This window comes from Lycium barbarum, chromosome 5, assembly GCF_019175385.1.
Source record: "Lycium barbarum isolate Lr01 chromosome 5, ASM1917538v2, whole genome shotgun sequence".
Taxonomy (NCBI): Eukaryota; Viridiplantae; Streptophyta; class Magnoliopsida; order Solanales; family Solanaceae; genus Lycium; species Lycium barbarum.
Genome location: NC_083341.1, coordinates 119572520 through 119598263, shown reverse-complemented (window position 1 = coordinate 119598263; position 25744 = coordinate 119572520). Strand labels below are relative to the sequence as shown.

General features: G+C 34.5%; 3 protein-coding genes and 3 non-coding genes across 6 annotated transcripts; 1 reads left to right on the top strand and 5 right to left on the bottom strand.

The window, feature by feature from the left end:
- Positions 1 to 3420: 3420 nt before the first annotated feature.
- LOC132641273 (uncharacterized) lies at positions 3421 to 4033 on the top strand. Its single transcript, XM_060358199.1, has one exon. It carries the CDS (start codon positions 3464 to 3466, stop codon positions 3875 to 3877), a length of 414 nt encoding a protein of 137 aa, XP_060214182.1. The 5' UTR covers positions 3421 to 3463; the 3' UTR covers positions 3878 to 4033.
- Positions 4034 to 4977: 944 nt separating this feature from the next.
- On the bottom strand, positions 4978 to 11254 carry LOC132641272 (65-kDa microtubule-associated protein 8). The gene is made up of 11 exons (XM_060358198.1): positions 10915 to 11254; positions 10246 to 10449; positions 9015 to 9272; positions 8702 to 8914; positions 7864 to 8019; positions 7624 to 7783; positions 7385 to 7536; positions 7214 to 7301; positions 6895 to 6968; positions 5856 to 5930; positions 4978 to 5630 (listed from the first exon to the last, which is right to left on the bottom strand). Exons 1-11 carry the CDS (start codon positions 10996 to 10998, stop codon positions 5307 to 5309), a joined length of 1788 nt encoding a protein of 595 aa, XP_060214181.1. The 5' UTR covers positions 10999 to 11254; the 3' UTR covers positions 4978 to 5306.
- An 8226-nt stretch (positions 11255 to 19480) lies between these two features.
- Positions 19481 to 24096, bottom strand: LOC132641271 (large ribosomal subunit protein uL22y-like). The gene is made up of 6 exons (XM_060358197.1): positions 23925 to 24096; positions 23794 to 23830; positions 23072 to 23112; positions 19931 to 20264; positions 19771 to 19838; positions 19481 to 19685 (listed from the first exon to the last, which is right to left on the bottom strand). Exons 1-6 carry the CDS (start codon positions 23925 to 23927, stop codon positions 19644 to 19646), a joined length of 525 nt encoding a protein of 174 aa, XP_060214180.1. The 5' UTR covers positions 23928 to 24096; the 3' UTR covers positions 19481 to 19643.
- Positions 21050 to 21196, bottom strand: LOC132643125 (small nucleolar RNA snoR135). The gene has a single exon (XR_009583569.1). It is a non-coding gene; the product is annotated as a small nucleolar RNA snoR135 (small nucleolar RNA).
- LOC132643119 (small nucleolar RNA snoR74) lies at positions 21756 to 21889 on the bottom strand. The gene has a single exon (XR_009583563.1). It is a non-coding gene; the product is annotated as a small nucleolar RNA snoR74 (small nucleolar RNA).
- LOC132643118 (small nucleolar RNA snoR74) lies at positions 22447 to 22575 on the bottom strand. Its single transcript, XR_009583562.1, has one exon. It is a non-coding gene; the product is annotated as a small nucleolar RNA snoR74 (small nucleolar RNA).
- Positions 24097 to 25744: the final 1648 nt, after the last annotated feature.

The following is a 25744-nucleotide window of genomic DNA, read 5'->3' as shown; positions in this document are numbered from 1 at the left end:
TTTGAAGCCCAAAAAATTTGACTTTGTATAATTATCTCCAATTATAACTGAGTATTTAACAGGAAACTCAATTTTCTCTGCAAATTTCAACCTCCTTCTCCTTTTGGATTGAGTGGATATTGTTGGAATTGGTTGAAAACCTATGGAAGAGGTTATATACACAATTTGAGGAAGACTAAAAGTGACATGGACTTGCTTCAAAAATCAGACCTAGAAAAAGCTCTGCCACATGTGTATATCACATTGTATATTGTGTTCAGTGTATATCACACACAAATATTTATGGACGCCACTGTGATATGTGTATATCACATTGGATATCATGTATATAAGTATATATTACACAAAATTTTATGGATGCACATATATATGGTGTGTATTCATTGATACACGTGGAGGTATATAGATGATACTATACGAATATAAAAATGACGTCATTTTCAACCTCAAGTTTTTAATATGATATTCACCTCCAATCGTCTCCAAACACATCCAACATTGATATACAAGCTCTTTAAGATGTTCACAACAAAACCCAATTCTTAGTCGAGACAAATCACAGATACGAATCGAGAAAATTCAAATCCAATTTCAATGATGTTTTTAGATCCTGATCGGCAAAAAATCAATGGAGAACCTGGAAATGATAGAATATTCCAATCCAACAACAAAATTGTGTTGAACTTGAAAAACAAAGGAAAATTGGCACTGCAATACCAACACAGACTCAATGAAGAATTCTTAGCTAAAAAAAGACGTAGATAGATTTGGTAGAAAATATTGTAAGATTTTTTGTGAAAGTCAGGAGATCTTAGCCGAAAAAGGGAATAGAGAGATTTGATAGAAAATATTCAAAAGACCGGTGAAAATATTAGGGAAAACAGAGGACACTCAATATGTTTTCCTATTGTTAAGGAAAATGATTTTGGTAATTAAGTGCCAAATCTTGTACATAAATATTAAATTAGTGCTATCAAATAACATATGCTAAAGAATGAATTCTTTATCGTCAATCTATATATAATATAAAGTTAGACATAAACAAGTTGATGTGACACCTATCTATAACTAGCATTCGTATTTATTTTTTTTCTCATTTTTGGCTTTTCTATATATTTTTTGTTTGTTTTTCCTACTAAATTTTATGTATTTTTATAACAACATTAAATGACTAAATAATTAATACTCCACTTTTCCTTCTCTTAAAGTCTCACTGATGACATTTACTAGCCCACTACACTATCGGTTAAGGAAATTAATATTCAATTTTATTTTCTAATTAAACTGAAGAGTTAATGCATGTTAATGTCTATGCCGTTTTATCTTCTTTTATATTGGTTATTTGAGCTCCCCTCATTTTTCCTAATTCGTGTGCTATTGTGATGCTTTAGTTTGCAATTCTCCTCTCATGCCCGAAAGTTGGAGAGTATTAGACCTTCTAATTTGATGATTTTTCATTTGCACCCTGTATGTATATATTTTTTGTTAGGTATGCGTAGTTCTTTAAAGAGATTACTAAGTTGTTTTCAATACTTATTTTATGTTACATTAGGATAGGATTATGACTTATGTAAAGGATGTGATATATTTTGGAGCCTTGCTGTCGGTTTATTCTCAGTAGGGAAGCTAAAGGAATAATCCTGGTGAGCAAGATTGGAGTTAAATTGTAGTTAGAATGCATTTAGTCATTATAAATCTACAAAATGGTATGCTATATTCTTATGTGAGATGCCAAAGGACAAGGGTTTATATATAGCAAATAATTATTGATACTTCTCACTTTTCATTGATACTTCATTTTTCACATACTCAATTAGTAATTGCTAAAGAAAAATGTATCTGAATTCATAGAACTTCTAACAGAGTTTGCAAGAAGAGAAAGGGATACAATGATTTATGTTTATGATGGTGTCAATATTTGGTTGACTTTTCATTCTGTCGATGGTAACATCTTAATCTATTTGTTTATGGAGTTGTTTTCTCTTTGTGATGTTACATTGGTTGATATTTTATAATTCTTGTGCTAAATTTCTGATAGCTTTTATGTAAGTGATCATCATAGGCATCTTCATAGTGGTTTATAATTTAATCACTCATTTGATCTCTATAATGTTAATTTGATATATTTGTGTTTGCACTTATGTAATCACTAATGTGATAGTGATACTTTTTTCTTTAAATCAATTTTAGAGGTAGTCCAGAGAGATATAAAGGTAATGATAATAAGTAAAACTCTATTGGAAAGAGTTGTTGGGAAGTGAAGGATGAAGATGCTGATATGATAGTGAAAATGTTTTATATAGTCTTTCAAAAACGTTTGTAATATGCATAGAGTAGAGAAGCTGTATAAATTATGATGAAATGAGTTGATATAGATCATTACAATTTAAATAGAAGAAGATAACTCTGTCAAGATCTCTTTCGTATTATTTTGTGTTTTTCTTTACCTTATCTTTAGTCTTTTATATTTAACAACAATAATAATTGTTTGAATTCGTAATAAATTACAATTGATTATATGAATTCTCAATGTCCATGTCTCTCTATTTAAATTATATAAATAAAACAACGAAAAAAATTATGAATACACTAAATTTAAAATCCCTAATGAAAGGAAAAGATATGTTAGATATCTACGTATATGTCATATGTACCATGGAAAAATCATGTAAAATTTGCTAAACACATGCACATAAAAAAATTAGGTATTTGGAATTCATTACTTTCTTTAAATATTTATTTTTGAGGAAATTTAAACTATAAAAATAAAGTTTCATTTGTGTAACAAGTGATGAAAAATAAGACTTAGTTAATAATAAAACAGGTTGAAACTAAAAAATTAATCTGTTTTGGATGTCAAAATAATTTTTAAGATATCTATTATATTCAGATATTAAAAAGGGATTATTTCGCAAACTTAATCTGCGCAAAGCACGGACAAATACACTTGTCAGACATAATTGTCATACCGTGCCAATTACTTCTCTTTCTAATGTTGTTCTTGAACAACTAACTCTAAAAAGATTTACAAGAAAGCAATCTAAGACTAATCAAAATTTAAGGGGTCATTGACACTTATACTCCAATCTTGTGTTGGTCTTTAATTTTTGCCCGTCATAAGAAACAATTTTTTTACGTGGCATAAATTTATATTTTCGCATCATAATATCTCACAAATTATGCCTCACATGAATAAATAACTTATGCCCCGAAGCATAAACCTGATTGCTAAAGGGCCATTTGAAGGGTAAAAGTGCAATTTTCTCAAATTTAAGCCCCAAATGGCACATATGGAATTTACTAATTTCTCCAAATCCTCGAAATAGCAGAAGAACCGAAAAAAAAAAAAAAAAACTTTTTGGCGCCAAAGCAAAAATTCATTTCCCGCCAAATTCACAACCCTTAAAACCCAAATTTCCACTTCAATTCTCTTCATCAACAACTAGCATAATTCACCATAACAATGGCCGAAGAAAATCAACAAGAAAACCCCACCACCGAAGGGACTCACCAACTCCAAATTCCGATAAGCCGAGTGAAGAAAATCATGAAACTCGACAAAGACATCAACAAAGTAAACTCAGAAGCCTTACATCTCATCGCTAGCTCTACCGAGCTTTTCATCGAACACTTAGCTGAGAAATCTGCACAAGTCGCGTTAGAGAAGAAGAGAAAGACTGTAAAACTCGAACATTTAAGAGTTGCTGTGAAAAGACATCAACCTACGAGTGATTTCCTTCTCGATTCGCTTCCCTTGCCTTCTTCACAGCCGTCTGATCCATTTCCGAAGGTTCAGAATCGTACTCGATCATCGACGGATAAGACAGTTCCTACTGGAACACGACGAATCGAGGCATTCTTTCAGAAGTGCACGTAACAGCTTGTTACCTATTGTATTGGATTGTATTGTGTTGTTAGTTTAAATACAATGTTTGTTTTGATTGTTACTTAAATTTTATTTACTTACTCACGAAAAGTTCCATTTTATGTAACACTGATTACCTTATTTATTTTTTCATATTTTGTGCTTACTTATTATTTAATAATCATATTTTATCTTTTATATTACCTTTTTATATACCACATCCTATTTTTCTTGTAGGTTTATCCTTCAAAACTCGGTGTTTTATATGCTGTTTTGAATGGTTATTCACATCCATGGTAGAACTTATTATTAATAATTTGAATAGAAATTGTTATTTTCCTAGACATATGATTTATGTATTGACAGAGGCCGATCTATGATTTTGCAGCATTAGTTGCTGATTATCACTTCATCTACTACTGCTAACTTGTAACCTCGGGTGTGAGCTTTGTACGAATATAAACTACTCCATACGTTTGAATTTGTTTGTCTTAGTTTGACTCACTATATAGTTAAAGAAATAAAGAAACTTTTGAATTATGAGTTCTTAAACTCAAATGTACCACAATGCCCTTTAAATTATGTGTCTTAACTCTTAAATATGTCATGAACGATGTTGGGTGTAAGAGTTATTAAATATAGAAAGTGAAATTCTTCTTGAAACAAATTGAAACAAAGGAGTAATAAAGAAAGCCTGTAACCATCACTACATTACTTATGTAAGCCCTTACCTAGATGTGGTGCTTGTCTCTCAAAACGAAGTTCAAGACTAAGTTGATCCTTTTATGAGGCTAAAAGAGCCAAATGTTTTTACTGCATTAGTAACTCACTGATTTGATGAATGATTGCAGTTTAATCCTGTTGCATACAATACTGTTCGCCTGACTTAAGTCTTCCTAATGTGAGTTAAATGTTGTAAATTCACGAATGAGTAAATATCACGAATGAGTAACATAAACAACTTCACATCGCCAATGATCAATGAATAAAAATTTGTGTTATTTTTCTCTTACATGTTCAAATTAACACCTTCCAAAGAAGGGAGGTTGTTCATTAATACTTATGCTGCTGATTAATACAGGCTAATGTGATCTTTCCAAAAAGATCTCATGGGTGAAGAACACATCATCTTTATGTGCTTGTTCCAAGAAATATGCATAACGGGTTAACAAAGTAGCCTTTGAGCAAAAACAAACAAAGAGTGAATGTATTGATGCTTGTAACAAGACACTCCACATGGGTTTTTATTGGCAAATACTTCACTGAAAGTTGCTCCCCCTGTCTATTTGTGTCCTTCTGAATAAGGTGACATAGTTGTAGAAATCCTAGACAATGTAAATTATCCTTTTGCATGATTCTACCTTCTTCCTATTAAGGAATTTTCTGATTTCGTCAAATTAGTGAACTCAAATAAATTCAAGATCATTAACACACACAAACTCTAAGGTGAAAAGGGGCCCGAAAATGATGAGACTACTGAAGCTGAATCATCTGCTGGATGAAAAACAAAATGACTACGGGAGAGGATCTTTGTATGGTGTTCTTTCTTTGCTTCCTTAAACAAAGAAATGCTTTGATGTGGTGTGCTAATGGGCATTGATCCCACTTGTTGTATACCCAAAGAAGACTTTCTATTCACAGGTGTAGCATTGTTGAAACCTCCATTTACGCTTCTATCAGAAAGACGTTTGCTGCTGGTGCCTGGCCTTAGGACAAAGAGATTTTCTTGCCCAACTGGCACCTGATTCTGCGCTTTCTTCTTTTCCTGCAAGAGCAACATTACATCTTGTAAAAGGAGGTAATGATTAAGTTGAGGTATTCACTGTTCATTTATTTTATGTGAATGTTGGATAGATTGGAAATATTTCAATTATCTTGGGATTGAGATTTTGTTGTTGAAAATATTGGAAGTTAAAAATGTACATAGAGACAGACAAAAGTGGAACAGTGAATAAGAAAAGAAATTCTTTATATGCGTCGCAGTGCTTACCCGTTGTCTTTGTTTCTCTTCATCTCTTTCTTTCCGTTGCAAATTATACTCTTCCAACATTGCAAGCAGCGGTACCTTAGAATATGGCCAAATGATATATTCGTTAATATATAATCGGAGGGCCAAGGGCATATTGTTTATATCATCTCTTTCTAGGGCTTGTTGTGGCTGGTATCTTCCTAGTAGCATTTGAGTCTTAAGTTGATGAACATGTCCTATTAACAGGCGCATGTTAGTAACATTCTGGAAATAAATTTGACTAAATTCTGCAATCTTTTTCATTGCATCACAAGTTTCTGACCAATTGACTTTGTGCTCCCTCTGTTCGAGTTTATGTGAAGGTGTTTGACTGGTCACACTTCTTAGAGTCTAAGAGTGAAATGGAGACTTTTGACACTTGTGATCTAAAATAAGCCATAGATATTTGTGTGGTTATAAATCATCTCATTAAGGGTAAAATAGGAAGTTTAAAGTCAGTTGTCACAAAATATAGAAATGTGTGACTAAAAAGGAAAGAGTGTCACATAAATTGAGACGGAGAGAGTACTTCTTTTGAACTCAACATGGTTAATGTGGCCTATAGTTAGTTCATTAAGATGCTAACGTTGATTCTATTTCTATTAATTTTTCCAATGCTTCTTGTTGAGTCTTTTCTCATTTAGAATATGTTGAAAGCAGGCATACTTTTTGTAGGCCATTTCTTGGTCTGTACCGAAAATATCGTCTATATTCTCACCAGATAAAGAATACCCTCCCTCTCTTTTTTCACCTATGCAAAAACATATATATAATTGATGAAGTAGACTAGGGTTGGAGATGCCACTGAACTGTCATGATGTTTTATACTATCAGCATTGTCTTCTGACTTCTGTATTGTCTATAGGAATAAAAACTTAAAAAGATCTTGGATAAATCCAATTCAGCTTCTCTTAGCTTCAAATGATAGACGTTAGCCCAAACCTTTATGTAACTGCGAGTAATTCTTTGTACTAACCAATAAAAGTATTTTATTTGGGGATATTAGTTACTAACTTCTTACCTCATCATATAGAAAAGGTTTCTTTCTTTCTTCTTCCCAGCTTTTAGTCTTGGCTATCAGCATATCCACCAAAGCTGCATATAAAATTAAAAAAAGAAGGCAACAAAATGAACAAATCCTTGATGAAGACTCTAATCAAGTTTTCAGCTTTGTTATAAAATAATGGATCTGTCTAACTTGTAGAGGCATAACTTGGTACATTGATTTATTCATCTTTCATTCAACAGGTAGTTGTTTAAGTAATTGTAAAGGCTTTATGGCTGCCCATTACTAGGCTGATTTTGGTGATGGCAAGCCATTGGCAGAAATATTTTGATACCTGGTATTTTGTTAACCATGACTCTGGCCCGTTCTGCTCTTCTTAAATTCTTGTGAGCACCTCTGCTTACAGAATACCGGTTATCGTCCTGAAAATATGGATGTTTAAGATGAGCACATGTGATGAAAAAAAGCGAATGGGCTACCGAGTCTTATAGGTGAAGGAACTGACCCTGCTATACTCTTCCAACCATCGCTCCTCATCACGAGCTAATATCCATTTTTCTACCTTCTCCATTATAGCCCTCCTGCTAGATGCCTCTTCTTGTGCTTGTGATATCTGTTTATCCATGCTTGCGAGGAGATCAGCATGGTCAATCTCCCCTTTTGGAGGTTTTGGTCAGTTTCAATTTCAAAAAACAGTATATCACCTTAATAATTAAAAAAATGGAACAGTTAAATTGAACCAACCAGAGTTCATTAGTTTCATTATATTTTCCATCTCTAGCCGTGAGGGAACTTCCATGTGGGATCGCTTGCAAATCTCCTCAAGATCTATTTGTTTTCTAATGAAAAGCTCTTTCATCTTGCTTGCTTTTAGCTGATCCAGTCTCCTGACTTCTGTCTCAGCCTTGGAATTTTAAAAGAATTTCAAATCTCTTACCTCGTGGTACCGGAGGATAAATAATTAATAGTCATAAACACACTGACCTGCTGGATTATGTCCAGGGTAAGGCTTCCAGGAGTGGAAATAGCTTCTGATGACAATGATATCAAGGCAGTTACATTGGAGAACCTTACACGGTCTTTCTGGGGTGTGTCCATGAGATTCCACAAGTTTGTCAATGCTTTCCCTAGTTGGTGAAGCTACAAATAAGCACAGCCCAGTTAGGACACTAATTCTACTGATTTTATTGATTTGTATTGATTCTTATGCCTGGGAGTGACAAACGGGGTGTTCGGATATGGGAGGGTCAAAATGGGTTAAACAAAAAAAGGGATAAAATATCTGACTCACCCATATTTAACACGGATAAAGAATGGGTTAATCGACGGCTAATATGGATATCCATATTATCCATGGTTTGAGGAATAGTCAAGTGAGGACATAAGTTGAAAGCCAAAATAAGCTTAGACTCCTAGAAAGTAAGAGCTCATGAAAAATAACAAGCAAACAAATGGGCATTGATAATATGGATATCCATTTTTGTGGATAATATAATATGGACAGTATACATATTTGATCCTTTTTTAAAAAGTCAGTTATCCAACCCATGTCTAATATGGGGCGAATTCTGTCCTTTTATTTGTTTTGAAAGTACATGCATAACTTATTTGAAACTGACCAAAACTTCCAAAAGTTATGCCTGTACTGTTAAAACAAATAAAATGACAGAATTTCCCCACTTGAATTATGCTTCTTTTACAATTTTCTTACTCAATGGCTTCCTAATACTAAATCCGCAATCGTCATGATTTGTTGACTACATGTACCGAATAAGAGTGTACTTGCTTTTAGTTAAGGAATGTGCAGAGTTGATGAGATTACCTTTTCGATCCGTGTTTTCTTATCTGCTTCTAATGACTGAACTGTGCTGCCCAGTTTGTCCAATATACTGTCACTAATGTTTTTCGACAGTCCAGATAACTCATTCAGGCTTGGATGAACCTTTGTAATGATCAAAGAAGAATCTGTTCCCAGCATTGCTGCTAAGCTCCGGATCATGCTAATGTAGTTTTCAACCTTTTGAAGTCTCTCAATCTTTTTAAAAAAGGGAAAAAGAGAAGAAGATAGATGAGTAAACAAGAAATTTCAAAACCTTTCGGTTGATGGCCTCTCAGCTTAAGTATTTCATTCGTACCTTCTCATTTTGAAGTCGCTTAAGCTCGTTCTGGTACTCCTCTAGTTTCTTTTGTGATAGATCATTCCCATTTACTAAAACATTTGATGATGAATCATTGTACTCTGATTGACCTGCTATTTCAGCAGAAATCTTCTGAATTTGTCCTTGTACAGCTCTGAATTGTTTCACCTTTTCTTCTTTTCTAATTCGCATCTCTCTCAGAGCAGGTGCAATTGACTCTAGCTGTTCTTTTAGTGTTCCAGTCATCTTTTCTGGCTGCCGGACACAAATTTACTCCTCTTTAAGTTAAGTTTAATCATTGAGTATTTCTTATGCAAAAGATCCCATGATGTGTTTCAATTATTCGAAAGAAAATCCAATGATTCATCTATACCTCTCAGATCATTGATCTAACTAACATCCTGTCATGCTCATGTCATGATGCTAAGAGATAGTAATACTCTCTGTGATCTGTTCTGCATTTATGCTGGTTTTTAGACTGGTGCACCTTTTATCATGAGCTTTTGTCAATATTTTCGGATACTCTAGGAACTGATGTCCGTTGGGACACTAGAAGCAAGTTACATTGCATGGATGGATTTAGAGTTTGTTGGTCATGATCAGCTCTTATACATTTTCATTCTTCTGACTGTGCATCTGTCCTCCAGTTTCGTTTATTTGTATGATTTAAGTTTGATTAGCATTCTTGATTGTGTACCAACTTGTGGAAATGATTTGCGAAGGTAGGTTTTCCACAATTATTGAAAACTCACGTTCTCTTAATTTGACAAGACAATGTTAGTACATGTTAGCAGCAGTGGGTAACGGAAAGAATCACGAGGGTCGAAGCTGATATACTAGCTCTTTTATCTGTGAATTCCTCAAATAGTCGTAGCAAGAAATATATATAGCCCGACTTTTAAACATATTTCACTGCTTTAATTTGCTGATGACATTCATAGATAGATTCATTACCCTACTATATATTTGCATGCATGTAGAGGTCATTACAAAAAATACGAATTAGCTACGAACTTTGTCGCTAATCGGTTGCCAATAGAATTTTTTTGATAATCAGTAGCTAAATACAATTAGCGACAGATTTTTGCTGTTTAGCTACAAAATTTATTCATCGCTAATTCCTGTTTTTTAGTAGTGCTGTGATCTCACTCTCTAAGCTTCATATCTTGGTTTTGTAGCTTCCTAGTTGTCAAAATTTCATGTTGGATAAGGGAGTTTAGAAAGTTACCCTTCCAGGGAGTGATCTTTCATCGAGTAACAAAAGGAGATGGGTGAACTCGGCTTCTGAATCTGCCAATTCTTGATGCAGTCGCGCTCTGGAGATGTTTGCATTGTCAACTTTCCTTCTGTAAACATCCAGGCACTCCTGTTCAATGTCCACTAAAACCTTTTCTCTCTCAAACTCATCGTCTCCAACTTCATCCCAAATCATCTATCTTACCAAACAAAAACAAAAACAAAAAAAGTTCCTTTAGTCCACCAATGCACTTAGGGGTCGTTTGGTTCGAAGACATGTTATACTGGGATTTGTAATGCTGAGATAGTAATGCTGGGATCAATTATGTTGACATTTAGGTTGTATGAAAAATAACATGCATTGTAGTAACCAAAAATAAAATAAAATTACATGCATTGCATAATTTTTTAATAATACTGAATAGAGTGTGTAAATAAAAGAATAGTAGTAGTATTGTTAATGCCATTGTTTATTATGTATAAGAATAATACCGATGGCAACTATGGTGTATAAGTAATACGTGTATTAGTTGTACTAGACTTAGGTTTGCTAACAAACATTGCACTAAGATTTTATACAATATTGTTCTACCTAATACACCCTACCAAACAACCCTTTAGTAACAGTATGATGCATGCACATTATAAAAAGAGAACATGCCTGTAATTCTTGCAGCAAATATCCGCATGATGTCTCGAGCAATGCTGAACTTCTTATTCCAATTGGTGTTTGAACAGATCCCATATGAGAAGATTTGCTTCCAAGTGGAGGGAGCACAAGGCTAGAGCTCCTCAGAAGGGTCTTTCTCTGGTAATCAATTGAATTTTTAATGTCCTTAGAATAGATTATATGACAAAAAAAGACAATGATGATTGGGATCTTTGGGTATGAAATAGTTGCTTAAAAGACAAGGTTGGTCAGGTTAGGTGATGATGAAGCTTTGGGTTCAAGGGTTGGTTCTCTATGGCTTTTAATTCTGAAAGTTCTTTGTTAACTTCTTTTTGAACTTTATGGAAACAATATGCATTCATGTCTTTATCTGTTAGATGTAGTTTCTCATTCAGATGCACAGAGCTTAGATTGCACTATTGTTATTCCTCCTTGAAGCTTTATCCAAACTTCATTCCTAAGCAATCTTTATCCAAAAGTTGGAACGTACTTTATGCAGTGTTTTGCAACATGGCTAACATAATTTTGTAAGGCTTATTGAGGAGAATGCATATAATTAAAGGAGTTAGACATATTTTAAGTGGTTAACTTATCTACGTAATGGATATTTGAGAACACGAGCAAAAGTTTTTTTTTTTAAATTTAAATTGAAAATATCTAATAGGTGTGTTCGGGTGTTTAATTGGAACAAATCTTAGTTCGAGTGTCCAAATGTAATTTTGGTGGCAAGTTTAAGGGGTTATCGATATATTAAGTCTTAGTACAACAAACCAAACAGTTAGATAAAAAATAATGTCAGTATAACTAATATCAACATTACTAATACACCTTATTCAGTACTATCCTTAGGTCATTGAATAATAATTACACTTGTAATGAGTGTTGATAAGGGCTAAACAAATTTAGACATCATTAACTCAAGATTGAAGATGTCTCATCTCTTAGCATGACTTTCCATCTTGTCCACCTTTATGCTAACCAGCTTTAGAACCATCTCAACGAATAATTTGGAGTTTGTTTATCTAATAAACTTAATATGACGCATCTTTCAACATGTGACTTCATCATATATAATGTTTCCGAATTTACAAATTTTCAATACAGTGAAACTCAATAATTCTCAAATCATCATGGTCAGAAACGTCCGTTTAAAGAAACATGTGCAGCCACTCTTATGAATAACCTTCAACATTGTGTAATGGTTGGTACTTGGTATTAAGGTCCTCTTCAGATTCTCTAGATTTGGACCAGTGGGCTGAAAAATTGACTTTTGTTATAAAATGAAGCTAAAAGAGTAATAATATTAAAGGATGAAAACTATAAATATAGAGTGACAAAGAGGAGAGATTTTATTATTCTTCCAAAATGTGTTTCAAGTACATTACATATGAAAACTTATGCCTCTATTTATAGTGTTACATATGCATTCAATATATGAGATAATGGAAGAACCATTAATATGGTGGAAGATAATGGAAGAACTATTAATATGGTGGAAGATAATGGAAGAGGCATTATATTTGTGTAGTGGACATCCATTTTATATTTCATAACACTCCCCCTTGGATGTCCATAGATGATGTGTATCGTTAAAAACCTTATTAGGAAATACCCTGTGGGAAAAAGCCTCAATGAAGGAAAAAGAGTACACATATCTAGTAATACGCTTTGAGAGCTGCCTCATTAAAAACCTTACCAAGAAAAACCAATGGGACAAAACTTGGTTAAGGAAAAAAGAGTACAACGCGTATTTCACTCCCCCTGATGAAGACCAATATTCAGATGTCGGAGTCTTCGCATTCCAATCTTGAATATCATCTTCTCAAGAGTTGAAGTTGACAAAGATTTGGTGAACAAATCTGCAGGATTGTCACTTGAACGAATTTGTTGCACATCAATATCACCTTTCTTCTGGAGATCATGTGTGAAAAATAACTTTGGTGAAATGTGCTTCGTTCTATCTCCTTTTATAAATCCTCCTTTTAATTGAGCTATGCATGCAGCATTATCTTCATATAATACTGTGGGTAATTTTGTATCACACTTCAAGCCACATCTTTCTCTGATGAAATGTATCACTGATCTCAATCACACACATTCTCTACTTGCTTCATGAATAGCTATTATCTCAGCATGATTCGAAGAAATAGCAACAATGGACTGCTTTGTGGATCGCCATGATATAGCAGTACCTCCGCATGTAAACAGATAGCCTGTTTGAGATCAAGCTTTATGTGGATCCGATAAATAACCTGCATCTGCATAACCAACAAGATCTGTACTATCTTTGTTAGTATAAAACAGACCCATATCGCTAGTTCCCTTTAGATATCGCAATATATGCTTAACTCCGTTCCAATGTCTTCGTGTAGGAGAAGAGCTATATCTTGCTAGCAAATTAACAGAGAACGCTATGTCAGGTCTTGTAGCGTTAGCAAGATACATAAGTGCACCAATTGCACTAAGATATGGTACTTCAGGACCAAGAAGCTCTTCATTTTCTTCTTGAGGTCGGAACGGATCTTTACTCACTTCAAGTGAGCGAACAATCATTGGAGTACTTAAAGGATGCGCATTGTCCATGTAAAATCGTTTTAAAACCTTTTCGATATAAGCAGATTGATGGATAAAGATCCCATCTGTCAAATGTTCAATCTGCAAACCAAGACAAAGTTTTGCTTTTCCCAGATCTTTCATCTCAAATTCTTTCTTTAAATATTCAATCGCCTTTTGGAGCTCTTCTGGAGTTCCAATTAGGTTTATGTCATCAACATAAACAACGATTATAACGAACTCTGATTTTGTTTTCTTAATAAAAACACATGGACAAATGGCATCATTTATATAACCTTCTTTTACCAAGTATTCACTGAGGCGATTGTACCACATGCGCCCTGATTGTTTTAGATCATACAACGATCTTTGTAATCTGATTGAATACATCTCCCGAGACTTTGAGTTAATTGCTTCAGGCATTTTAAATCCTTCAGGAATTTTCATATAGACTTCATTATCAAGTGAGCCATAAAGGTAAGTTGTAACCACATCCATCAGATGTATTTCAAGGTTTTCATGTACAGCTAAACTGATGAGATATCGAAATGTTATGCCATCCATAACGGGTGAATATGTTTCTTCATAGTCGATACCGGGTCGTTGAGAGAATCCTTGTGCAACAAGGCGTGCCTTGTATCTCACAATTTCATTTCTCTCATTCCTTTTTCGCACAAAAACCCATTTATGGCCAATTGGTTTTACACCATTAGGCGTTTGGACTACAGGTCCAAAAACCTCACGTTTGGCAAGTGAATTCAATTCTGATTGAACTGCCTCTTGCCATTTTGGCCAATCATATCTTCGTCGACATTCTTCGACAGATTGGGGTTCCTGATCGTCAATGTCTTTCATAATATTTAGTGCAACATTATATGCAAAAACATTATCCATCATAATCTTCGATCGATTCAAATTTATCCCATCACCAGAAGAACTCAATGATAGTTCTTTATTTACTTGAGTCTCGGGTTCCCTAATATCTTCAGGAGTATCAGGATTAGTCAAATCTTGAATATCTTCATGATATTCTTTCATAGTGTCATTTTGATCATTTTTCGTGTTTCTTTTTCTAGGATTCTTATCCTTAGAACCCAATGGCCTACCACGCTTCAGGCGTGCATGAGATTCAGAGGTTATGACACTAGTAGATTTTCCCTTTGGGACATCAATTTGGATAGGCACATTCTCTGCAGGGATATGTGACTTAGTTATCCTTTTCAAATCAGTAAAGGCGTCTGGCATTTGATTTGCTATTTTTTGCAAGTGAATGATCTTCTGGATCTCCTGTTCACATATGGGGGCATGTGGATCAAAATGAGATAGTGATGGAACTTTCCACACAATTTCTCTTTTGATTTCTTTTCTCTCTCCCCCTAATTGTGGAAAATTTGTTTCATCAAATCGATAATCTGCAAATCGGGCAGTGAATAAATCTCCCGTCAATGGCTCAAGATAGCGAATAATAGAGGGTGATTCAAACCCAACATATATACCTAACCTTCTTTGGGGGCCCATCTTAGTACGATGTGGTGGTGCTACAGGCACATATACAGCACAACCAAAGATTCGGAGATGAGCAATATTTGGTTCATGACCAAATACTAATTGTGACGGGGAGTATTTATTATAATGAGTCGGTCTGAGACGAATAAGAGATGTTGCATGTAAGATAGCATGTCCCCAGACGGTAGTGGGCAACCGTGTTTTCATAAGTAGTGGTCTTGCTATCAATTGTAGTCGTTTAATAAATGACTCAGCAAGGCCATTTTGGGTATGAACATGTGCTACAGGATGTTCAACTTTTATCCCAACTGATAAACAATAATCATCAAAAGATTGAGACGTAAATTCTCCGGCATTATCGAGGCGTATAGCCTTAATGGGATAATCCGGACACTGTGCCCTTAAGCGTATTATTTGTGCCAATAATTTCGCAAACGCCAGGTTTCGAGACGATAGGAGGCACACATGAGACCATCTTGAAGATGCGTCTATTAGGACCATAAAATATCTGAATGACCCACAAGGTGGATGAATAGGTCCACATATATCCCCATGTATACGTTCTAGAAAATCAGGGGATTCAATGTCAACTTTCATTGGTGATGGCTTAGCTATCAACTTACCCTGATAACAAGCAGCACATGAAAATTCACCACTTTCAAGAATCTTCAGGTTCTTAAGTGGATGCCCATTTGAATTTTCAATAATTCGTCTCATCATTATTGATCCAGGGTGACCTATTCGGTCATGCCAAAGCACAAAAGTACTTGAATCATTAAACTTCTGGTTTACGATCGAGTGTGCTTCAATTGTACTAATTTTTGCATAATACAGACCAGAAGACAAAGTTGGCAATTTCTCCAAAACATATTTCTGGCCGGAGACATTCTTTGTAATGGCAAGATATTCATCATTTATTTCGTTTAATGTCTCAGCGTGATATCCATTACGGCGGATATCTTTGAAACTTAACAAGTTTCTTGGGGATTTAGAAGAGAATAATGCATCTTCTTTAACAAGTTTCGTCCCCTTAGTCAGAAATATAGTAGCTCTTCCGGAGCCTTCAATCAATTACGAATTGCCAGAAATTGTATTAATATTTCCCCTTTTTCTACGCAAGTGAGAAAAGTATTTCTCATCTTTGAATATGACATGTGTTGTTCCACTATCAATCACACAAATATCTTCATGATTGGTCATTGATCCAAATAAAATTTGAGGAATTTCCATAGATTCTTCAAAATGAAATAATAGATAAAGTGAATATCGAAGTAGATATTATGATTAGGCAAAGCATTACACATATTTTATTACATATATTACTATTTAAACAAAGCATTACACACACTTCATTTACATAAACATGGAAACATAACCACATACAAACGACACGTATGAAATATCTAAGTTTTTACAGATCCATCACCGATCAAATGATCTATTTTTCCTTCAGGGAGTTCAAAGAAATCTGCCACATCTAGATGCATGGGCTCAACATTATCTTCAGAAATAAAATTTGCTTCGACATCCTTCTCTGCCCTTTTGAGAGAGGCTTGATACAGCATAATTAGGTGCTTTGGCGTACGACAGGTACGTGACCAGTGCCCCTTTCCTCCACATCGGAAGCATTTATTTTCTGAATTTTTCTTTTGCCCAGTTTCATACTTTTCATCCTTCCTTTTACACTGCTGTGGTGAAGGGTATTATTTGGTGCAAGACGAGAATCATGATTAAAATTTCTTCCCTGACCACGACTGGGGCCACGACCTCTTCCACGCCTAGAATGGCGAAAATTTGCCTCATTCACTTCAGGGAATGGGGCAGTACCAGTGGGTCGGCTTTCATGATTTTTCATTAATAATTCATTATGTTGTTCAGCCACTAGAAGATGTGCGATTAGATCAGAATATTTCTTGAACTTCATTTCTCGGTATTGCTGCTGCAGGAGCATACTCGAGGCAGGAAAAGTGGAGAATGTTTTCTCCAGCATATCATGATCAGTGATATTTTCACCACATAATTTCAACTGAGAAATAATTTTAAACATGACAGAATTATATGCTTTAATAGATTTAAAATCTTGTAGTCTTAAATGGAGCCAATCAAAACGTGCTTGTGGAAGTATGACCATCTTCAGGTGGTCATATCTATCTTTTAAATTATTCCACAGAGTAAGAGGATCTTTAACAGTGAGATATTCCATTTTCAAGTCCTCATCAAGGTGATGGCGAAAGAATATCATTGCCTTGACACGGTCTTGGTTTGATGCCTCATTTTTATCTTTGATGGTGTCTGACGTCAGACCCATCGCATTAAGGTGAATTTCGACGTCAAGAATCCAAGACATATAGCTATTTCCGGATATATCTAAGGCTACAAATTCACGTTTAGTAAGATTTGCCATTAGTAAAGGGAAATAGAAAGTCAATACCTTCGAGGCTTTTAAAGTATTTGCTCGGAACGGCAGAGTCTCGTGCTGATAACGTGTTATAAAATGAAGCTAAAAGAGTAATAATATTAAAGGATGAAAACTATAAACATAGAGTGACAAAGAGGAGAGATTTTATTATTTTTCCAAAATGTGTTTCAAGTACATTACATATGAAAACTTATGCCTCTATTTATAGTGTTACATATGCATTCAATATATGAGATAATGGAAGAATCATTAATATGGTGAAAGATAATGGAAGAACCATTAATATGGTGGAAGATAATGGAAGAGACATTATATTTGTGTAGTGGACATCCATTCTATATTTCATAACAACTTTGTTCTTTTATGAGAATTTTACCCCATATGACGAAATAAGATCCCTAATTACTCCGTCATTTTTAGGGATTTTCAAGTAATTACATAACAATAGTTTTAAAAATATAGCAATTTAAGGGAATATGTATCTTTTGATTTTACGCTCCATTTTGGTAATCAAAATCAAGTGTAGATTACTTGCCATCAAGACGTAGGTGAAGAACCCTTCCAAAATCGCTTTAATCCGAGCTCTCAAGCTCAAAAAATAAGTGAATAATGAAGCTGAATCGCGATATGAACTTTTAATGTCTGAACAACCCTCCATCGGGATTACGATGCTCTTTTCGTGATCGCGGACCAGGCTCAAGTTTCCCCTTTGCGGTCGTGTAGCCTCCTTCCCGATTCACGACCCATCTGCCGACACTCTGCAGCCGAATCTTGGTGCTCGCGATTGCGACGCACCAGGTGACAGCAATTCTCAGCCTTTTCAACTTGTTCCAAATGCTCCGAAATACCCTCGAGCTCTTCGGGGTTCAATCCAACCATACCAACAAGTCTCAAAATATCATATAAACCTATTAAAAGTTTCAAAACATGAAACGGGGTGCAGACACTCTAAACAAAGGGTTGAATTATTTCATTCTTCCCCCATTAAACCAACCTTCGTCTTCGACTGTTTCCGGAATCATTTCAAAATTGTTGAACAAATGTAAACACTCGTTAAGCATATACCATTAATATTGTTGTAATTGTGATGACAATTTATCTGTCATCAACAACTCCAAGATTCATTAGGCAATCCAGTATTTCGTCAACTTGGATTCTTCTGGATTCCAAATACACATACTCTTCAAAGATGTAAGCTTACTTGAGGTCGATTTTGCTCTCAAAGGTTTAAGTTGCTAGGTCTATATTGAGGTGGATACCCGAATTTGTTTATTTTTGTACAAATCACCCCTTCTTATTAGTCGACTCAACTTGTTTGGAACTGAGCCATAATTATTTTCAGTCATCCCTTCTTGTTTAAATCTAAGTTCATTGAAGTTAGCTGCACGTAGAAGATGGCGAAATTGGGTGATATAGGACTCTTTGTAGCAGTTAGGAACATTTTCTCTGCACTAATCTTCCTTTTTCCATTTATAGTTTTGCTATTCCAACCAATCAGTGACAGTGTGCCTCTGAAATTATTTGTATGATTTGTATTTCATCTATATCTTTTTTTCTCCAAAAACAACACTACACAAGATTGCGAACTCAACTTCACTCCTTTATTTGGCTTGCACATTTATATTTTTAAAACCAAACACACTATGTAAGAGTCTTGTAACGACAATATGGATTGGTAAGTGAAGCATTTGCTTGTTATGTACATATGTAGCAAAGCTTATTAATCGAATTATTTAGCCTTATATATAAACTCGGGCCAACTTAGCAAAGAGATGGAGTCAACATGAAAGAGATATCTGAACTAACTGTTTTGTCCAAGTTGTAAACAAGTACGCTTTAGGGGTCGTTTGGTGTGAAGGATAAGCTAAAATAATCCCGGGATAAAATTTTACTGCCTCCTTATCCCATGTTTGGTTGGAATAAAAATCCGGTATAACTAATCCCGAGATTAGTTATCCTGGGATTGTAGCCTTATTTTATCCCACCTTGAGGGTGGAATAGTTATCCCGGGATAAGTTGTTTCCCAACCAAACGAGCCCTAATTTTTTGAGACATAAAAAGGTAATCAGTACTCCAAAATTTACACTCATAGAAGGAAGCAATAAGAACTGATCTGAAAGCGACACAAAGACCGCAAAAAAAAAAAAAAAAGGAACTTGTTCTGAAAGGGAATTAGAAAATTGGAAAAAACACTTGTGAAGATTTATAACGTGACTGCTTATAACTCTAATGACAAACTTAACTAAGCCTTCCTAGATTTGCTTGCTGCCAATTGGGTTTCAGCCTGTAAGATGAACAAACAGGTGTTTAGTCTTGATTACAATTGACTTAAAAAAGTAAAGGTATCTTCACAAGCAAAAATATAATACCTCCTTTTTCACAGATTCTTCCTTTTCGGACAATGTTAGCTCGATATGGCAGGGAGATGACATGTAAGCTAACATATCAAAATACAACATAGTTTAGTGTCAGCCAAAAAAGAAAATAGTGTCAATAATGGAATGCATAGCAGATAAAAATCAAACTTACGGTTAATCCTTCCATGAGCACGATAAGTTCGGCGTCTTTGCTTTTGTGCTCGGTTAACTTGAATATGAGAAATATAAAGTGAATCTACATCCAACCCTTTCACCTCAGCATTGCTCTCTGCGTTCTTGAGCAAATCAAGAATAAATCCGGCAGACTTGACTGGCCAACGTCCTTGACCATTTGAGTGCCTATTCTTAGCCTGAGCAGTTCGGCCAACCCCGCGACAGAAGCGTGTGAATGGTATGGCTTGCTTGTGGGCCAACACATCCTCCAAATACCTTTTCGCCTTAACCAGAGGAAGCTTCCTGATAGCGTGCGCTGTTTCCCGTGTGTTCTAATTAATTTGTAAATGTGTCAATTACTTCGTAATGTTGAAATGTTGATCAACTCAAAACATGTGCACTGTAGGGCTGGCAAAATGGCTAAAAAAACAAGTAACCATCCAATACGACCCATTAGATATGGGTTGGAATACTGACCATTAAAAAATGGATCAAATATGGATTTTATCCCATATTATCCACTAAAAATTTATATACATACGGATAATATGGATATCCATATTATTAATACCCATTTGTCTGTTTGTTATTTTTCATGAGTTGTTGCTTTCTGGGAGACTAAGAGCCCGTTTGGATTGGCTTATAAGCTGTTTATAAGCTGTTTTCAGCTTTTTTGAGTGTTTGACTGGCCAGCTTAAAGTCATTTTGTGCTTAAAATAAGCTCAAAAAAATAATTGGGCCCATTTGACTTAGCTTATCTAAAGCAGCTTATAAGCTGAAAACAGCTTATAAGCCAAAAAAAATAAGTTAGACTACCCCAACTTATTTTTTTTAGCTTATAAGTTGTTTGCAGCTTATAGGTATAAGTCCATCCAAACAGGCTCTAAGCTTATTTTGACTTTTAACTTGTGTTTTCACTTGACTATTCCTGAAACGATGGGTCTTATGTATATCCATATTATCCATGGGTTAACCCATTTTTTATCCGTGTTAAATATGGGCGGGTTGATATTTTCAAACCCATTTCGATCAGTCCATATCCAATCCAACCTGCCCGTTTCTACTCCTAGTGTACTGTAAAGAAGCAATAGACATTGTAGGACACACATATATTGAGAGGTGTTGGGAAGATGATTGTTGAAATTTTCAACCAACAGAGATGAAAAACAGCTGCCCATCATGCCCATAATATCAGTGTGGCAGAGAACTCTTTCGTACTAAGTGCACTATGTAGCACAAAGCCGATACACACAATCTCTGCACTAGATTTTCTTATATTATGAAACCACAAGGTACACAGCATGACAACAGAAAGAACGCTCTATCCTCCCAACAAGGGCAAAAGACTTAATAATGAGAACACTAGAAATGAGTTACTCCCTTTGTTTCAATTTATTTGTCTTTCCGTTTTAATCTGTTTCAAAAGAACGCCTCTTCCCTAATTTGGCTTTAATTCCACCATCCCACATGGCTTGTTTAAGACCACAAGATTAAAGGGCATTTTAGTATATTATATATATTTTTAGTTTAAGACCACAAGATTTAAAAGTCTTCTTTACTTTCTTAAAACTTCATGCCCAGTCAAACTAAGACAAACAAATTGAAAATGAGGAAACATAAAGTATAGTATGCAATAAAGAATTTTGATCTCATTAAGTAGACTATCATATACGACACCTAGATCCCAACATAAAATTTTAGTCAGTTAATAGAATATTAAGGCTCATAGCAAGACGGACAAATTTTTCCATGTCTGCAATCTGAACTTGAAAATAGTCCAAAAACAAACATCAGCCAACATAAGTCTTTTATTACACTAGACCACATGTATCATCATTTACTGAACCATCTACCATAAGAAGTCAAGAGGTTCACCCAATAACAACGCAAATTTGTTTTCCCTGAAGTTTACGGGCAACCCATTCACTAAAGGTAATAAATAGGTCACTGCTTTTATCTTCAGGTTGTCCTCTTACTCTTACCAGATCTGCTCGGTAATTAAGTTTAAGACCCACCAACCCTCAGGGGTTGGCCTGGTGGTAATTGGCTTGAGCCTTGGGGTGCTCCCTTTCAAGGTCTCAAGTTCGAAACCCACTGGGTGCAAACAATTTCTGAGGGCCATCGGACTGGGGTAAAACCCTGAATTACCCGTGGTGCACTTGCGGGAAACTCCTTGCCGAGGGCCTGTGCACCCCTGGGATTAGTCGGGGCTCAAAGAGACCCGGACACCCGGTGCTTAATCAAAAAAAAATTAAGTTTAAGACCCACTTATTCATTATCAACTAAGACTTAAAATTGAAAAGACTAAGAAATGAGTTATGGTATGCAATAAAGCATTTTAACCTCATTAATCAGACTATCATATATGATACTTAGATCCCAACATAATATTTGAGTCAGTAGAATATTAAAGCTCGTGTTATAACATCGCAAGACTGACACAATTTCTGCATGTCTGTAATCTGAACTTGATAAATAGTCCAAAACAAACATAAGTCTTTATAACCTTAGAGCACATGTATCATCATTTACTGAACCATCTATCATAAGAAGTCAAGAGGTTCACCCAATAACAATGGAAATTTGTTTCCCTGAAGTTTATGGGCAACCCATTCACTAAAGGCAATAGGCCACTGCTTTTATCAATCAGGTTGTCCTCTTACTCTTACAGCATCTTCTTGGTAATTAAAGGTATGTTCGGTATGAAGGAAAATATTTTCTTGAAACATAAGTGAGTTTCTTACTTATTTTCTTGTGTTTGGTAAAGCAATTGTATACACTCTAGATAGATACACTGGCGGTGTTAGAGGGCGGGGAGGACACAATCAACGTGGGAGGCCACATGTGAAACTTGTTTTCCCTACTTCCACTAAGGAAGTCATTTCACACATTTTTAAGGAACTTGTTTCTAGAGAAAATGTTCTGTAAAATTTTGACCAACCGAACATAGAAATATTGAAAAACGTTTTCCTCCCTACAGAACACACCTAAGTTTAAGACCCCACTTATTGAACTCCGCACAAGAACATGTACTACTAGCAGCAAATCAGCTCCATTTCATTTTTTAACTTACGCGAAATCCTAATTGAATCCATTTCACTTTAACAATTAATGTAGTTGAAAGAAAAGGAAATAGTACCTTGAAGTGAACTCTGAGAGCAGCACCCCGGGCTTTGCAGGCTGCACAGCAAGACATGTAAAGTGAATATTAGTTTGCATTATACTTACAATCTAAAAACAAAGATAAATTAGACTGACAACACAAAAGTGTTCAGTGATCCAGCAGCTCTTTGTTTAATACTTATAACATTTCAAACATATTTCTAACTGTAAGAATTATAACTTGGCTAAAGGGCAGCCCGGTGCACTAAGCTCCCGCTATGCGCGGGGTCCGGGGAAGGGCCGGACCACAAGGGTCTATTGTACGGCAAGAATTATAACTTGGCTAATTTCTAAATATATACTCCCTAAATGTTGTTCCATAAAACGAACATACGTTCTTTATCAAATACTCCCTCCACCCCAATTTACGTCGCACCTTTTGGATTTCAAGATTCAAACAAATCTCCATAATTTTTTCATATATATATTTTAAACATTTTGAATTATCAATTATGTTGACTTAATAGTACTTTTTACTAGTTTCCAAATATGCAAATTTTATTTTTAAAAAAAAAAAAACTTTGAAGATTCCATACCCGAATTCACCGGCCAATTAAACTGTTTTGGCTCTCGAAATTCAAACTGTGCCACCTATAAATTAGGACAAAGGGGTAGTAAAAGATGCATAAAAACCCTTAAATTTCCACCAAACACTAAACAAAAAAACAAAAGAAGCCAAGCAAGAAAGAATATACTTACATTTGGTGGGATTATCAGGCTCTTTAGAGTACTGCACCTACATTAGTATCATTGAAAATCAAATGTCCAAACATAATAAAATCAAAGAAACAGTCACAAATGACACAATAATAATCAAGAATATAATTTACCATAGTGCCTTCGGCAAGAAAATAGGTAGCAAGTTGTGGATTTTGTAGTTGAGTGAATTATGGTGGCGCTAAGTTTTATATGAGGTGAACAAGTCAGGGTTGTTAGGGCACTGGACCTTTTACACCTCTTCCATATGCCTTGAAATATTCTCTCTTCCATATGCACTGTTTGGATCGACTTATTTCAGGTGCTTTTAAGTTAAAAAAAAAAAAAAAAAAATTTTAAACACTTTTGTAGTGTTTGTGTAAAATAAAAAAAATATTTTTAAGCATTTATTTTAAGTTAAAATGACAAAAATAATTTAAAAATTATAAGCTAGAATTCCTACTTTATAGCTTTTGGCTTATAAATCGTAACTCATAAGCCCATCCAAATGGCCTCTAATATAGTACTCCTTCCGTCTCAAAACTTCTTAGTTTGACTGTGCACAAAATTTAAGGAATAAAAAGAGGTTTCTAAATGTTATGTTTCTAGATTAAAGATGCATGTAATAGATTAAAATGTTGTTTGAATATTGTGGTTTAAACTTGTCATGTAAAATGTTTGAATTGTCAACTTTTTAAATATAAAAAGTGACTCTCTTTTTAAGACAAACCAAAAAAGAAAATAAGAAACTTAAATTGGGACGGAGAGAGTAATTCCGAACGAATGCAGAAAATATTGGAACATAGTTCTTTATGGTTCTTATGAATTATTTTGTTATAATATGCCTTAATAGAAATAGTTTTTAGGGAAAAGGATAAAAAAAATCCCTGAACTATTCTAAATAGGTCAATTTTACACTTTTTTTTTAGCTTAAAATGCCCTTGTCATTAGTTAACTAGCTCAAAATGCCCTCTAACTAGCCAAACAACTAAGTTGGATGATTGTTACATATTGTTTCATAATGTATCATATTATATTGTATTGTGTTGTATTGTAATGTCTTGTTTAGATGAATACAACGTTTGGATAGATTACATCATTTCTTATAGTTACATAATGTCACACATTAGCAATTTGAAGGATAAACTGACAAGAAAAGTAGGGTATAAGGTAGAACTACTATAAAAAGGTAGGATAAATGATAAAATAAGATTATTAGATAATAAGCAAAGACAAAATAAGAAGAGAAAAATAAGATAACAACAGGATCATACCAAATCGGCCGTTACATAAGATAAGACTTTTCGTAGTCACATAAAGATGTATTTAACGATGCAATACAATTAAATTTAAATAACAATCAAAATGAACATTGTATTCAAACTGACAATACAATACAACAGGTAACAACCATCCAAACAAGGTGTAAAATATCCTTTGTACTGACGATTGCTCCAAAACAAGAGGAAAGGGCCAATTTTGCCCTTGAACTTTGAATGGGCAATTTTGCCCTTGTTGTTTTTTTTTTTTTTTTAAAAAAAATCTTTGGAGGAGGGAGTTGAACATGTAAGAAATATAATAACAACACAAGAAAATAAAATAGTATAAAGACTTCCGATTTTAACAAATAAAAAATGATGACATATAATATATTTTCTTTGTTCCTTATGCATTAGGGATGAGTTATTATTTGTGAACATGAAATAATCTACCTTTCTTACATAACTATTTACTACAATTTTATATTTTTATATCAATAATAATGATTTTATTTTACTAATTCTGTAGATGATATGATAATAGAAATCAAATTTAATTATACCTTGGTATGTTACTTATTGTAACTTTAAGTCATCTCAAGTTTCAGTTGAGGGCATATTAATTTTGAAAGGAAATAGTAGAATAAATGTTAAATTGAAAATTTGATGTTGGTAATTAATATTTATATTATAAA